The following is a 15,697-nucleotide window of genomic DNA, read 5'->3' on the forward strand; positions in this document are numbered from 1 at the left end:
AAGGTAGCTCAGGGATTTCAGCTGTCAGTTTCCACTCTGAGAAACTGCGACAAATGAAAGACCACAGACACAGTTCTAGTTAAGGCCCAGAGTGGCAGGCCAAGTAAAATCTCAGATAAGCATAGGCGAAGGATGGAGAGAACAGTCAAACTCAACCCACAGACCAGCTCCAAAGACCTACAACATGATCATGCTGTAGATGTGGTCACTGGCATCATTCAACTATTCACTACACTTTGCTCAAGGAGATGCTGTATGGGAAAGTAATGCGACAGAAGTATTTTCTGCGCACATGCCATAAACCGCTTGAGTTTTGCTAACGCACACTTGGACAAGCCAGCTTTATTTTGGAATAAGGTGATGTGGACTGAATAAACTAAAATTGAGTTATTTGGACATAAGGGGTGGTATCATGGTGGACGAAGAACACAACATTCCAAGACAAACACTTGCTACCCACAGTAAAACTTTGGGGTTGTTCCATCATGCTGTGGGGCTGTGTGGCCAATGCAAGTGCTGGAAATCTTGTTCAAGTCATATGGATTCCAGTCAGTATCAGCAGATATCAACAATGTTCAAGAATCAGTGACAAAGTTGAAGTTGCGCTTGGGCTAGATACTTCAACAAGACAATGAGACTTAACTTCAAATTCTACTAAGGCATTCATGCAGAGGAACAAGTACAATGTTCTGGAATGGTCACCCCCATCCCCAGACCAGATGAAAATCGGTGCTGTGATTTAAAGCGTGCTGTCCATGCTCGGAAACCATAATTCCTGACTGAACATGAGATGTTATGTAAAGAAGAATGTTCAAAAATTCCTTCAACCAGCATTCAGACCCTCATTGGATGCTATAGGGCAGGGGTCCCCAAACTTTTTCCTGTGAGGGCCACATAACCTTTCCCTTCTCTGATGGGGGGCCGGTGTCAGTTTGTAACAGAAAAAGTGTGACGATCGTAGGGGAGCTCAAAAAATTTATTGTTTTCCAGAAAGCCACACAACCAAATAACCCTTTCCAGGTTCTTTACAGAAAAAGTCAGGAAACAAATAATAACACTATTAATGAAATAAATAATAACTAAATAACCCTCTCTGAGTTCTTCACAGAAAAAAACAGGAAATAAATAACACTATTTATGAAATAAATAATAACTAAATAACTCTCTCTGGGTTCTTCATAGAAAAAAAAAGCCATGGAACATTAACTTTCTGTTGTGCCATGCACAATCTTCTCCGTTTGCTCTGAAGTTTATGCACGACACCACAACCGTCATTACAGAATCCCACGTCAACATTTTGCAGCACAGTGCTTGCTGGTGAATTTGGCAGTGGACTCGTAGCGGGGCGATGAGACCCCTTTTTTCCAACTCCCGGTTCATGCGTCCCATTATTAGACCGCGAGTTTCAGCCACCATGCTAGGAGCCCCGTCAGTCGTGATGCTAGCTAGCTTTAACCAGTCCAGGTCCAACTTCTCCATGGTTTGGCACACTTTGTCAAAAATATCCTCTCCTGTTGTAGTCCATTTGAGACTTTGGAGGGCTGCCAGATCCTCGCAAATCTCAAAGTTTGCGCTAACTCCACGAATAAAAATGAGCAGTTGCGCTGTCTTGCACGTCCGTGCTTTCATCCAGTGCTAATGAAAAAAAGTCAAATTCTTTCGTCTTCTGCTGCAGCTGGGCATATACATTACTCCCGATTTCTTCAACGCGTCTGGCGATTGTACTCGCCGACAGACTTACGGCATTAAATCCATCTTTCTTCTCGGGACACACTTCCTTCACGACAACATCCATACATTTCTTAAAAAACTCTCCGTCAGTGAAAGGCTTACCGTTGCTTGCTATCAGTTTAGCAACCCGAAAGCTGGCCCGAACGGATGCCTGGTTCAGCTGAGCTTGGCGTAGAAATGTAGTCTGCTGAGATAATATTCCAACTTTTAGCTTTGAGAGTTTGTCTGCTCGTATTTGGCCTTGCACGCTATCGTACTTGTCTTTGTGACGGGATTCATAGTGCCGGCGAAGATTGTATTCTTTGAATACTGCCACCGTCTCTTGACAGATGAGAAAAACAGCCTTTTCTTTGCATTTAACAAAAAAATAATCGTTTGTCCACTGCAGGTTAAATACCCTGCATTCTGAATCAATTTTTCTCTTAACTAACCTTTTCGCCATTATTCCGTTCTCAAACAGGTTCCGTTTGCTCAGTTTTTATATGCTTGAATAGCATCGCAATAGTGATGGCCCCAGGGCTCCGCCCTCACCTGCGATCGTCCAGATGTCTCGCTAACACTCTGCTCACGCATGCAACGGTGGAATGCCCGCATGCATCAAAGGCAAACACTCCCCGCGCGTGTCACCAAAGGAGCAATGCGAAGGCCCGCTTCACTGGGATGATTTGTGGGCTCAGCAGGGGTGCAATGAACCAAACACAAGATTAAAACGTCCCAGTCTTCAAGGCCAAATTCGAAAAATAAATCCGATAGCGTCTCTGGTATTGTTCAGAGGGCCGGTCCAAATGTGCCGGCGGGCTGCCCCCCCCCCCCCCCCCCAAATAAAAAAATAAAAAAAAAAAAAAGATAGCGTCTCTGGTATTGTTCAGAGGGCCGGTCCAGATGTGCCGGCGGGCCGGATCTGCCCCGCGGGCCGTAGTTTGGTGACCCCTGCTATAGGGAGTCATTTAAGGCTGTTATTTCTGCAAAAGGAGAAACTACGAAATACCTAATCATTTTTCTGTTGGGGGTCCTTGTCAATCGGCCCAACTGGTTATCGGTCAGCACACACTCATGCATGCAATTCATTTTTTAAATTAATATTAACAATTTGCTTTTATGTTTTACAGGAACATAACCAAGGCAGAATTTGATCATTTTACCCAGCCAATCCCAAGAAACCCTGCGGCTGACTGGCAACCAGTCTAGGGTGTAGTCTGCCTTTCGCCCGAAGTCAGCTGGGTTAGGCTCCAGCAACTGCTGCAACCCGTTCGAGGATGTGCGGTATGGAAGATGAATCCCAAGAAACCAAAGTGCAGTATTTGTGGCGACACTGCAACCATTGGAGCAGATGAGACTGATTTTAAACTTATTATTTTTTTAAATTACATTTGGCAGTGGTATTTGTATTCAATAGAAAGTGTTTTTCCCTACATGTTTGAAAAAGCAAAATATAATAAAACCAGTTTTCAGTTTGAATTGTTTAATTTCACCTTGGTTGTGTGCTTGATTCTGTTATGACCACTGATATATTCGTCAGTGATACTTGATGTCAAGATGTTTGAAATAAATTCACTGGTATAATTTCTCAGGTTACTGTTTGGCTTGTTTATTTTTTCTTTTTTGTTAAACTTGAAATCGCCAAACCTGCACTTTTTATGTAGTTGTTTATTATCCGACCGAACTAGATTGGCTAACCACATCCACTATAGTTAGTGGTGCACCCGTCAGTATCGTGAAGGCCTTTTTTTGCAGTTTATTTTTAATTACATTTCATTACTGAATGAATTTAAAAAAATAATTATATCGACATTCAAATATTGGCAATCGGGGAAACATTTTTAGATATCAGTTTTTTCAAATCCCATATTGGTCGACCTCTAATATTTTTTGATGAAAGTGAGTGCTTTTTCCATTCTAAATTGGTAATGCCACCAGGAATTAGAACTACATGTACAAATCCAGATTTTCTTTTTTGCAATCTGACTTTATGAAGATCTGTTTTACCGACATTCATCCCATGCCCATTCAATAACAAGTAAAAATACTACCCAAAAATAAAGTAACCATTAAATGATAGTGATGTTTTTTTATACTTAAGTGAGCACTGCTGGTACCTCAAGAAGTATTCTGTTTAAGAATATTACATAATGCACTCAGCAATGTGTTTACTAATGGTTTGATTTGCAGTAGTCGAAAAGTGTGATGTACTGAAAATGCACGTGAATCCTGGATCCCATCCAATCTTGTGACCAATTCTGTTTGTGTCCGATACTCAAAAATGAGGTTTATGGGAACACTGATACTCTATCAGATTAGCACATCACAAGTGGCAACAAGTTTCCCATTCTTGTCTTGTCTGCACCCAATGACTAGAATTCAACTGCTGTCAACTTGTGACTTTGTTGTCAACATCACACTCCATAACTTTCTCATGTCTCCCATCCTATTGGAATCTTAGCCTTTAATTTTGTGTCATATGGATAAAATTGACTTATTTGTTTGCACCTTGCAGATTTGTAAGCGAATGGATATGATCTGCCAGCGTGTTCTTAATCAGGGCTTCCTTAAAGTGGAACGTTATCACAGCATGTGCCAGAGGCAAGTCAAAGCTCAACTTCCTAGGTAGGTGTTCTATCATTAGCCTTTATTTATTTCAAAAGATATAGACTATTGTTTAGTCAGTGATAAAATGCAGGTGTGGTGGCGCGCAAGTCCACTTTGATTTTATTCTTCCTATAAGCTTTAAGAATGTAGACCCTAATGTACATCCATTTGAGTTCAAAATCATGTTGATATTCTGCACTTTGTCAACAAAAAGGAGGGCATAATTTTAGCGTTGGGTAACCAGTACATGCTTTATTATAGTACTCTTTTCCAGCATAAAAATAAAGAACAGTATGAAAAATTGTTGATATTCTCCTTTGAGCATTGTAGTTTTCAAAATAAGGCGGATGCAGGTTTTTTTAATTTTTTTTAAAGTTTTTATAAAACAAGTCTTAAAATAATATTGTCATCCTTCCCTTCATCATGGCTTCAACATTCGCAACATTAAATTTAACTGAACTGCACCAATTATGTCAAGAAGAGTGGTCAAAGATTCAACCAGAAGCTTGCCAGAAGCTTGTGGATGGCTACCAAAAGCGTCTAATTGAAGTCAAAATGGCCAAGGGACATGTTACCAAATATTAGCGCTGCTGTATGTATATTTTTGACCCAGCAGATTTGATCACTTTTTTCTGTTCACCCATAATAAAGTCATAAAAGAACTAAACTCCATGAATGTTTTTTGTGACAAAGAAGTATCTGTTCCAATCACTCTACCAGAGAAAAATCAGAGTTGTAGAAATAACTGGAAACTTAAGACAGCCATGACATTATGTTCTTCACAAGTGTATGTAAACTTTTGACCACGGCTGTAGAGCGAGACACACTCAAACATACGTTTAATGTAACTTTACACAAAACGGAATTCTAATTTTGTTTTACATGTTTATACCTTCTGGCCAGGTTAGCTGTTTGCCACGCCTCCACCCTCACGTTCGCTATCGATGGGCTGTTTGCGGTTGTATTCCCTTGAAAATGTTCCGAAAATGAAGCACACAAATGTCCTTACAATAGGATAAAGCATGACCACTGGCCAACGAGAAGTAGTCTTGTATGAGCGATCGCGGGAGCTAACAGGCTAAGGAAGGAAAAACCGGAAATGCAACAGCTTAGCCTACCCACATATTGATTGTGGTCAATGAAGTTTTATTCTGAGAAAGGGTGCCATTGGCTATCAGTGTTGTGCACGATTATCTCAATTTCTTCATATGTCGGGGCACTCGTATTACTGTATAGATTATATTTGGATATTAATACATTAGTCTTCATGTTTATAGCTGTAATATTTAATAAATACACTTCTTTATAATTGTACTTGTGTACTTTAATTTCTTTATAGGCGTGAAAACATGTACCGTATTTACTTGCATATAAGCAAGCCGCTTTTTTCGGACAAAAAAATTATGACTGAATCTAGGGTAAAGCTCACCAAAGTTGACTAATGTGTTATGAAAGAACAATGCTCTACATTGTAAATTACTTGGATTTGATTTCAAAGAAGCTGAAGAATCATCTGTGTTCCTTCGTCTCACTCTCTGACTGGAGTATCTGGGTAGATGGTGTCCCAGCGCTGTCAAAAAACATCGCAACACTAAGCTAACTCGCTAATATTGATTTTTTTTTCCCATTGTATTTCTTGTTCAAAAACAACTGTTGGAGTAATATGAACCATCAAAACAATTGAGATATTTTGACATTAGAAGCAATATGGCTGCCACAACATCTTATACTTCTGGTAAGGAAATTTTAATTTCTGTAATTAGACAGCATCAGGTACTTATCAAGATAGACTTACCGTATTTACTCGCATACAAGCTGCTTTTGTCGGGAAAAAAAATGATGACTGCTTATATTGTTCCCTCATACTGATGAGAAATATATATTAAAAAAAGCTAATTTATACAAGTTTATTTTTGAACGTTTAGTTTTGTGCTTACGTACTTATTTTGCTACTACCATGCAACTGTGATTAAAAACATTGTATATACAAGGTTAAGGTATTACATTTGCTATATTTTCAATTGAAATGTATAACTATAATTTGAATCAGATTTTTGTTATATTTTTGGGGTTGATGTGTTAAACTTGACGTCTAGTTTTTCTAATTGCTGTTTTGTGCTCTGTATTTTCAGAAGAAAAAATGAATATTGAATGTCTCTTAGTATTACTTGATTGCAAATGTTTAATAGTTTTAATTGTATGCTGGGAAGGTTATATTTATTAACATTTTTTTTACCTAATATAATTTGGATTTTTACCAAGAAATTTCACATTCATAATTTGGATTTTTAAGTTATTTCACATTTATATGCAAGTTTAATTTTTTTAAACTTGGCTTATATGCGCATGAAAACACGACATGCAAAAAACTGCAAGTTCACGGTGCAGAGACATGACGTCACCTCAAGATGGCGCCGTTGTGTCGACGCGTGACGTCACGAATTCGGCCGATACTTTCATTTATTTCTAGAGAAAATACAAAACGCTAAACAAAATTTATTTTGACGTCTATGAATGAAATTCAAGAAAAAAACTCGCGTTCCCATCACTGCTCGCTCGGGGCACGGCCATCTTGCTGTAGTTAAACGTACTCAGACTGGCCAGACGTGAGTACACTTGATTGTGTCTGCTATTGCTCGCTCGGGGCATCACCATCTTACCGTAGGTACGTGCTCTGACCATAGCGTTTACCATATCAGCACACCACAATAGTTGAGGCTAATCGAAGGTCTTGCGGTCGATCGTCAAAATAAAAACCTTGATACCTGCGTAATATGTATGCTATTATAGCACCAAGAGTCTTGGTGAACACTGCGTATAGCGCTATGGCCATATTTCCTGGTTGTGCTTACGTTACTTCCTTTTTGAATTTGTCTACGTGCAAACAACACCCCTTTTGGAACACAAAGGAAACGATTGTACATTTGCATAACATATGCTAGCGCCTAGCATAACATACTCTAGCCTAGTGTCATGCTAGCGCCCTATCGGACGAGGCGTCCAATTTCTTGACAAAAAACAGAAAATAAACCCGCAAATGAGACTGCGCAATATCACACGTGATTTTTTTTAGTTGTGAAAATATGGGATTTCTTTTTTCAAATTGAGCATTTTGATATTTTGCATTTACAAAGAGGCATATTAACTTCCTTATGATAGTGACCCTAATAATGTGCTTTTGATTCATACAGTATCTCAGAAATACCACTTGTGATGATTTCTCTTAAGATTTTCCCTTCAAAGCAACACATTTGGACTCCTTATTAAAACCATGAATATGGAGGTGAAAATTGGGAATCAGGGGTGGCTTATAAGTGAGAAATTGTAAAATTCGAAAATTTCAAGGCAACTTTCAAGGTGCGGCTTATATGTGCGTGTGGCTTATATGCGGGAAAATACGGTTATATAGTAGTAATTATAGGGGTGATCCTACTTTGCGGTCTCTAGTTTTTTGAGAAAAACAATGTATCAGTTCCCTTCAACTTCATAGCCACTCAGAGCCAAGCTATGACGCACAGGCAAAGCGCGGTGCGTGCCATTGTCCCTAGCCATGCTGTCGTGCCGTGAGATTTCATCTCAATGACGATGACCTTCGCATTTTGCCATTGCTCATCGCCACCTGTGTGTTTTGCCCATTAGTGTCATAAATTTCTATCTCTTAAATACTAGGATAGGTGCTTTTTAATTGATCGAATGATTTAGTAAAATGATTCTTTTATATTATCATTTTGGAAAAGCTGGTAACTTTATTTCTGAATTCATTGAGTTTGATTATTATGTAATTTGCAACCTTGGAAATGAGTGCTATCTCACTGTTACTGTCTAATCTGTTACTGTATATAAGACCTACTTTACCTTTCCCCCTATCAGGCGGGAGTCTGAACGGAGAACTCATTCCTTGGCTCGTCATGCTGATATACTGGCTGCCGTGGAAACGCGCCTTTCTCTCCTTAACATGACGTTCATGAAATATGTTGACTCCAACCTCTGCTGCTTCATCCCAGGAAAGGTTTGCTGTGTTAACTTTATTCTCAGAAAATAACTTTTTTCCCACGTTTGTAATAGTCATGATTTGCTAGTGGTACTTGTTGTCAGGTCATATTGAAGATCATCTTAATTGATGAAGATTAGAAAATGCAGTACAGACGCTCCCCTACTTACGAACGAGTTACGTTCCGAGCGATTGTTCATAAGTTGATTTTTTTCGTAAGTTGATTCAGTGCTATATTTTGTATTATCATTTATGTTTAAGGCCTATATAAGTATATTGAAGTTTTATATAAGTGCATTTGTATGTTTAAGGCTTGTATAAGTAACCAGCATTGGTTTGTACTGAAAAAAACATTCAATAAAATGGAGAGAATACATACATACATTAGAGAGAGAGAGATTTACTAGAAACTGGCCGAAAGAAGCTATCTAATAACGATTGCACAGTTTTCTTATTTTTTTCATCATAAATGATGCGGTAGCACTGTATGGCATCATTCAATTGATTTGCAAACTTTGTGCATTGTTCAATATTTGGGTCCTGCTGCTCGATCTTTATGTTTATAAATGGTACTGACGGTTGAACGATTCAAGTTGTATTCCCGTGCAACGCTCACCACTTTCTAACGAGCATCAAGCTTCTTTATTATTGCCACTCGTTTCAAATGAAATGGCTTGCCTCTTCCTTGCACTTCCCTCACTAGAAGCCTTTCGCTTTTCACCAACCATATTGAATAATGGATGCACGAGATATTTAATGATAAAAATGAAAAAGGTTCTTTGCGCACTGGAGATACGTTCACGCACTTCCGCACTGCAACGAACTGGGCAGAGGAAGGTGGATGCTGGGTGAGCTGAGCTCTCACAGCGCCAGGCGTCGGTATTAGCGGCGGAAAGAAGCACTACTCGGAAAAAGGCGCGCAATACAAAATCGAACTTACGAACATTTTTCAACATAAACGCAATTTGCAGACATGTTCGTATGTACCGTTGTTCGTAACTCAAATGTTCGTAAGTAGGGGAGCGTCTGTATCTCATAAAAGTGAGTATCGTCAATACTTGCCAATTCGGGGCTCAATGTTTGCGGCTTCAGTGCATCATGTTTTTTCCTGTAATTATCCCAAATTCAAAAAGGTTCATAAATTCAAAATTCACTGCCCACTCAACTCTAAGAAGAAAGACGAGGGAGAAAAGTCAGCGCCAAAGAAGATGGCAAACTCATTCCAGCTTTGTTTTGGGTTGGTCAAAGCCATCGAATTTGGCAATTTTCTTGAATGTGTCATGTCCTTGTACAAAACCATATTTTTACTAAAAAGAAAATGGCAGTCACAACTTCACATCACCATGTTCCTTGTGTGCCGAAAACCTCCCAAAAAAGCTCCTGCTGCTCCTACAACGCCTCGTGAAGATTCCATCGATGATCCAATGCCTCCCGAATCTGACGAAAAGGCATTACCTTGCTTGGAATAAAGCTCTCAGTAACCTGTAATAACAATAATCGGACATAGGCTTTGTCATCATCATTGACTTGACAAAAGCCTAATTGTCACCATACCCAGCTGCGTATGACGAAATTGTTAAAATGCACTGCACTAAATCTTCATTTTCATCATCTTCACGTCTACTTCATCATACTGCGCAGGTCTCTAAATTTTGGGGGGATTGAAATCAAACGGCCTTGTGAGCACAGTGCTTGAAGTATTGGTTTGGGGTTTCGTAAAATTGATTCCAGTTTTGATGAAAGCTCAAACTAAGGTTCCAAATTGTCATGTAACTCGTGCGATGCTGCCTGCTAGGAACAATGTTTGCCGTCCGTCATCCATCACTCCCAAGCCCTTCGCAACGATGATTCTGTTGTTCTTTTGTGTTCAGTCCATGGTTTGAGTGCATCTTCCAAGCGTTCACACCCGCATTCTGTTGTCCTTGACGTGAGGATTTTCCTCTGAATAGCCACTACAGTAATTCCTTGACATACGAGTGGCCCGAAATACGAGCAATTTGAGATACGAGTAAAATTTTGAGCATATATTTACTTTGAAATACGAGACAAATTTTGATATACGAGCATACAGCCAGGTGTGGCTGCTCTCTTTCAAGTCGCAACTCCCTCGTGTAATCGGGTATTCGAGACAGCCACAAGAGGTTGTTTATGAGAACATCATTTCACCGCAACTCCCTCGTGTAAATGTCTCTGCGAGCACTGGGCAGAGTGTTGTATTTTTTCAGTTGTTCCCCCCCGCTAGTCAGTGTAGAATGGTGGAGCTTGCTCGCCAATACGAGAGGAGTGTACTACTCCTTGGCAAGTGGTTGTGCGTTATCCTAGTGTGAGGACATTTGTGTGCACGGTACACGGTCGATCGGTCGCCGGTCTTTCGGTCGCCGGTCTTTCGGTCGCCGGTCTTTCGGTCGCCGGTCTTTCGGTCGCCGGTCTTTTGGTCGCGGTCTTTAGGTCGCGGTCTTTAGGTCGCCCGGAAGTTTGGTTGTCGGTCTTTGGGTCGCTGGTCTTTTTTGTCGCCGGTCTTTTGGTCGCCTGATCGTTTGCTGCCACCTACTGTCAATTTAATAAAAAGCAAATTCACAGATGGTGTTTTTATTGAAGCTCTCCAATGAACCTTCATTCTCTCTGGGAGAACTTGCAATGTTGAAATACTTTAGATTAGATGGTTATTTTTATTAAGCTCGTATGTCGAGGTACCACTGTATTTAGATCTTTGGGAGTTCAAGATGGCGGCGCGCACTGACGCAGCGGCTTTATGCTCTCCAGTTCGGTGTCGTTCGTTATCTTACAGTCGCCAGGACTTAATCACTATCGGAAGGATATGCGATACATCCGATTTCTCAACAAACTCTCCGGGATCTCCGTGGCTAGCCAGCCCACCAAAAGCACGTCGACGGCGGCGAAGGGACAGAAAACAGAAGCGTGGATGCCGGGCGGCCCTTGCTGCTAAGCTGAAACAACAACCACACCGAGCAACGCTTCCTAGTATCTTTTTGACCAACGCCCGATCCATCACCCACAAAATGGATGAGTTGGAACTGGAACTTCGTATTGCTACCAACAGCTTTGTTAGAAACTGTAATATTATTATCATCACAGAAACGTGGCTACACCCGCATATCCCCGACGCTGCGGTATTGCTAGCTAGCCGAACGCTTTTTCGGATCGACCGTTCAAAAGAATTAACAGGCAAAATCAAAGGAGGAGGACTGTGCATGTTTATACATAATGAATGGTGTTGTGACAGTAGGATCATTGACACTCACTGTTCCCCGGATTTAGAGTTATTGGCAATACGGTATAGGCCCTATTATTTACCGAGAGAGCTAACGGTCGTCATAGTAACGGCTATCTATATACCTCCGAATGCTAACATTAACACGGCACTTAACCTCCTGCTAACGGCTGTAAACAAACAACAGCTTGACCACCCCGATGGAGTTTTTATCGTCGCTGGTGATTTCAACAAGGCGTGTTTAAAGACTGTTTTACCTAAGTTTATTCAATACGTAAATTGTAATACTAGAGGAGACAAAACTCTTGACCATGTCTATTCTAACATCAAACATGCTTATAAAGCCACTTCCCTCCCTCACCTAGCTGGATCAGATCACCTCTGCCTATCTCTCACCCCCGCTTACACTCCACTCCGGAGGCAAACAACGCCACAAATAAAGATAATAAAAACTTGGCCCGACGACGCACTCTCTCAGCTGCAGGACTGTTTTTCCCGCACCAACTGGGAACTTTTTGTACACGACAACCTCCAGGACTACACGGACTCTGTACTTTCTTACATAAAAAACTGCATTGACAACGTCACTATAGATAAACGAATACGGGTTTTTCCTAACCAAAGACCCTGGATGACCAATGAGACGCAGGCACTCATCAAATGCCGTAACTCCGCCTTTAGATCAGGGGACAAGATAAAATATAGCGCTGCCAGAGCTGAGCTGAAAAGAGGCATTAAAAAGGCCAAGGCAGCATATACCAAGAAAATTGAGGAGCACTTCACAGAAAATAACCCAAAGAAGATGTGGCAAGGAATACGACATATTACCAACTACAATAACAATAATATGTCTTTTAACGCAGATGCCTCACTAGCGGAGACATTGAACCGTTTCTTTGCCCGCTTTGAGACTGACAAATCAGACCCAGTCTCAACACACCCACCACCACCCTGCAGCAATACACTGACGTTCCGGGAACAGGAAGTGAGACTGGTAATGCGGTCTGTGAACACCAGGAAGGCTGCTGGCCCAGATGGATTACCTGGGAAGGTGCTCAAAGCCTGTGTTGACCAGCTGGAGTCTTCACAAAAATTTTCAATTGTTCCCTGCAACAATCCATCATTCGATCCTGTCTGAAATCTGCCACCATTATCCCTGTCCCCAAAAAGCCAACCATTAACAGCATGAATGATTATAGGCCTGTTGCACTCACGCCTGTGATCATGAAGTGTTTGAAAAGTTGGTAGCCCACCATATCAGGAATACAATCCCTCCCTCAATTGACCCTCACCAGTTTGCTTATAGAGCAAACAGGTCCACTGAGGATGCTATTGCCATTGCTCTACATACAGTACTGAGCCACCTGGAACACCATGGGAACTACGTGAGGATGCTCTTCATTGACTAGCTCTGCCTTCAACATCATAAAAGCGGAGATTCTGACTGACAAACTCTCCCACCTTGGACTATCCTCTTCCATCTGCTGCTGGATTAAGAACTTCTTAACCAACCGTCCACAAACTGTTAGATTTGGTCCCCACCTCTCTTCCTCCATTACACTGAGCACTGGCTCCCCTCAAGGCTGTGTACTGAGTCCTTTTCTGTACTCCCTGTACACATACGACTGTACACCCACCCACCAGTCTAACACCATCATCAAATTTGCTGACGACACCACTGTGGTCGGACTCATCTCAGGAGGGGATGAGTCGGCCTACAGAGAGGAGGTCAACAAACTGTCTTCTTGGTGCTCGGTGAACAATCTCACACTGAACACCACGAAAACTAAAGAAATAATCCTGGACTTTCGCAAACACGGCACAGATCTGGCCCCACTCCTCATAAATGGAGTATGTGTAGACAGGGTCCAGTCCTTTAAATTCCTGGGGGTCCACGTCATGGATAAGATCTCATGGTCTACAAACATCACGGCAGTAGTGAAGGCTCAGAAACGACTCCATTTCCTCAGGGTACTTAGGAAGAACAACTTGGGCACCAAGCTTCTGATAACCTTCTATGGAACCACTGTAGAGAGCATCCTGGCGTACGCTGGAAGCACAGCGGCAGACAAAAAGGCCATGCAGAAAGTGATTAACACTTCCCAGAGGATTGTCGGCTGCTCTCTGCCCTCACTGGAAGACATTGCCAGCCCTCGTTACCTCAGCAGAGCCAGGAACATCATAGGGGACCCATACCACCTTGGTCACAATCTGTTCCAGCTGCTGCCCTCTGGCAGGCGCTATAGGTCCCACAAAGTACGGACAAATAGGCTTAAGGACAGTTTTTCCCCACATCCATCAGAACTCTAAATTTGCGGTAACACAACACACATTCCCTTCTGAGGTAATATGAAAGATGTTTGGGTGGTGATCTGCCTCCTACTAGCTGACTGAAGGTAAGTGAAAGACAGTGAGAGGTAAGCGACCTGTATCCATAACAGCAGAATGCCAAATTACAAATCCGTAACTATCACTTATTTAGGTCTTCTGCCGAGTAAACGCAGCTTATGGAGAAGCACCACCAATTTCGTCACACGCAGTTTCTGGGTGTGATGACAAGTAGGCCTTTTTTGTTGTTGATAATGACGACAGGGCCTATGTCCGATTATTATTATTTCCTGAGGGTACTCGGGAGGAACAACTTGGACACTAAGCTTCTGGTAACCTTCTATAGAGCCACTGTGGAGAGCATCCTGCATACTGCATTACTGTGTGGTACGCTGGAAGCACGGCAGCAGACAGAAAGGCCATGCAGAGAGTGATCAACACTGCCCAGAAGATCATCGGCTGCTCTCTGCCCTCACTGGAAGACATTGCCAGCCCTCGCTACCGGGAACATTGTCAGGGACCCATAACACCCTGGTCACAACCTGTTCCAGCTGCTGCCCTCTGGCAGACGCTACAGGTCTAGCACGGACAAATAGACTTAAGGACAGTTTTTTTTCCCACAGCCATCAGGACTCTGAACTTGCGTTAGCACGACACACAATCCTTCTGTGCAATAACTTCGGGGTGTGCAATAATATCTTAGATTGTGCAATATTTTAGAATGTACCTTAACAGGATGTGACTATTTATATGTTTATAATTACTTATTTATGTTCTTTTACTGGAAAACACACTTTATGGAGTTGCACCAACAATTTCGTTATACGCAGCTGTGTATGATGACAAGGGCTTTTGATGATTTGAGGATGATGATAAAGCCTATGTCTGAACATATTGCTGAACATAAGTGGGTCAAAAATGAGCTGGTGAGGTTTTTTTCTTGAAATATCTTCGGACTGAAAATTTGTTATCATTTCATATTCCAGGTATTCCTCAAAATACCACGTGCTACTTCTTCCACATGTTTGATGTGTCTCCCAGGTGGTTTGGGCAAACTTTAAATGATACTTTTTATGGATATCTTTAGAAATGGCTTTCTTCTTGCCACTCTCAGAGAGAGAGAGAGAGACAGAGACAGAAAGAGAGAGAGAGACAAAGAGAGAGAGAGAGAGAGACAGACAGAGAGACAGACAGAGACAGACAGAGAGACAGACAGAGAGAGACAGAGAGAGACAGAGAGAGACAGAGAGAGACAGAGAGAGACAGACAGACAGACAGAGAGAGAGAGAGAGAGAGAGAGACAGAGAGAGAGACAGAGAGAGAGACAGAGAGAGAGAGACAGAGAGAGAGACAGAGAGAGAGACAGAGAGAGAGACAGAGAGAGAGAGACAGAGAGAGAGAGACAGAGAGAGAGAGACAGAGAGAGAGAGACAGAGAGAGAGAGACAGAGAGAGAGAGACAGAGAGAGAGAGACAGAGAGAGAGAGACAGAGAGAGAGAGACAGAGAGAGAGAGGACAGAGAGAGAGAGACAGAGAGAGAGAGACAGAGAGAGAGAGACAGAGAGAGAGAGACAGAGAGAGAGAGACAGAGAGAGAGAGACAGAGAGAGAGAGACAGAGAGAGAGACAGAGAGAGAGACAGAGAGAGAGACAGAGAGAGAGAGACAGAGAGAGAGAGACAGAGAGGAGAGAGACAGAGAGAGAAGAGACAGAGAGAGAGAGACAGAGAGAGAGAGACAGAGAGAGAGAGACAGAGAGAGAGAGACAGAGAGAGAGAGACAGAGAGAGAGAGACAGAGAGAGAGAGAGACAGAGAGAGAGAGAGACAGAG

The 15,697-nt window shown here is 41.9% G+C and overlaps 1 protein-coding gene across 3 annotated transcripts in view; it reads left to right on the forward strand.

Moving 5' to 3' along the window:
- The window catches only part of fbxo28 (F-box protein 28), a 45,200-nt gene that overhangs the window by 13,620 nt on the left and 15,883 nt on the right, over window positions 1–15,697 (forward strand). For all 3 annotated transcript variants that reach the window (XM_077612564.1, XM_077612565.1, XM_077612566.1), the window contains 2 exons: window positions 4,226–4,335; window positions 8,188–8,326. In XM_077612564.1, coding sequence (XP_077468690.1) covers window positions 4,226–4,335; window positions 8,188–8,326 — 249 coding nt within the window. The remainder of the gene's footprint in view (window positions 1–4,225; window positions 4,336–8,187; window positions 8,327–15,697) is intronic.

Source organism: Stigmatopora argus, chromosome 11 (assembly GCF_051989625.1).
Source record: "Stigmatopora argus isolate UIUO_Sarg chromosome 11, RoL_Sarg_1.0, whole genome shotgun sequence".
Lineage (NCBI taxonomy): Eukaryota > Metazoa > Chordata > Actinopteri > Syngnathiformes > Syngnathidae > Stigmatopora > Stigmatopora argus.